The 1,274-nt window shown below is 62.0% G+C and overlaps 1 protein-coding gene across 1 annotated transcript in view; it reads left to right on the top strand.

The window, feature by feature from the left end:
• Positions 1 to 727: 727 nt before the first annotated feature.
• LOC104495833 (prominin-1-A-like) overlaps positions 728 to 1,274 on the top strand; it is a gene marked incomplete at its 5' end in the record, with an annotated part of 9,216 nt that continues 8,669 nt past the window's right edge. Inside the window, 2 exons of the mRNA XM_010138866.1 lie at positions 728 to 789; positions 1,003 to 1,208. Of these exons, the coding sequence (XP_010137168.1) occupies positions 728 to 789; positions 1,003 to 1,208 (268 nt within the window). The remainder of the gene's footprint in view (positions 790 to 1,002; positions 1,209 to 1,274) is intronic.

Raw genomic sequence — 1,274 nt, 5'->3', positions numbered from 1 at the left:
GACAAGGTTTGCTTAGGTAGGACCCAGCCTGGGGCCACCAAGAGCAGCGTGTCCCAGTGCCAGCGCCCACATGGCAGCGCTGCAGGCACTCCCTGACGGCCAGGGTTCACCCTCCCTGCTGGCACTTGTGCTTCCTCTTTTGCTGGGCTCAGCACCTGCTCACCAGCGACTTGCAGGAAAATGTGTGGCTGGCAAAAAATGCAATGGCTTTGTGGCCTTGTTCATGCAGTGCAGATATCGGGCTACAATCACATGGCACCGCTTGTAATGAGGCCATGGGGCATGGGCAGGACGAGCCTTGCGGATGAAAGAGGCAGTGTGGCAGGGGGACTTTGCCCCAGTGCCCATCTCACACTGACAATGCTGGCTATGCATCTATCTGGGGCTGGGATGCAGGAGGGCAGCCCAAGGGCAGCCGAGGCAGTTGTTGGAGCATCCTTCCCCAAGCCTGTCCCTGGTGCCCGCTGGGCGAGTATGCCCTTGCTCCACGGACCGCTGAGAACCTGGGGTCTGGCAGTGCTTTTCCTGGGCGCAAAAGGGCTGTGCGGCACAATGGCTGGGGAGGGAGAAACATGCCGTGCACTCACAGCCGCTCTGAGCTGCAGTGCTGGAGGTGATACCCAGTGTTGGGAGCACCTCTCTGGGGTGAGCAGGGTGTGGGGCCCTCCTGGAGAACTCCCCGGGGCACAGCACCTGCTCACAGCCCTCTCTGCTCCTTGTCCCCCAGAACTGATGGAAGGTTTTTGGCAGCCCCAGACTGAGGAGAGCAGCAGGGAACACGTCCAGAAGGTGAGTGGGCAGCCAGGGCAGGGAACTGGCAGCTCCAGACCACCATGGGCTGGGCAATGCTGGTGGGTGCTAAGCTCCAGATACAAGGGGAGATGTGCAACACCCTGGGGGAACCCATCCTGCTCCGTGGGGATCTGGACAGGACCCTCAGAGCTGGGGAGCCTTCGATGTTATGCTGCCCTGTGATGCTGCCCTGCATTCTTCCTCTCCCAGCTGTTGGTCTATGAACTGGGTTTCCTGGTCTGCATGGCCATCGGGCTCCTCTTCATCATCCTCGTGCCCCTGGTGGGATGCTGCTTCTGCTGCTGCCGCTGCTGTGGAAACTGCGGGGGCCGCATGTACCAGAAGCAGGACCGGCGGATGGGCTGCCGGCGCCGGGCGCTCTGGGCCTCCGTCCTGCTGGTCTCTGCTCTCCTCCTGTGAGTTCGCTGGCCATGTGGCTCCGGATGGGACCCGAGGGCGGGTGGGAACACCAATGCTTGGCC

This window comes from Buceros rhinoceros, unplaced genomic scaffold (assembly GCF_000710305.1).
Source record: "Buceros rhinoceros silvestris isolate BGI_N320 unplaced genomic scaffold, ASM71030v1 scaffold34450, whole genome shotgun sequence".
Classification (NCBI taxonomy): domain Eukaryota; kingdom Metazoa; phylum Chordata; class Aves; order Bucerotiformes; family Bucerotidae; genus Buceros; species Buceros rhinoceros.
The sequence above is the reverse complement of the archived record's forward strand: the minus strand, read 5'-3'. Positions and strand labels throughout refer to the sequence as shown.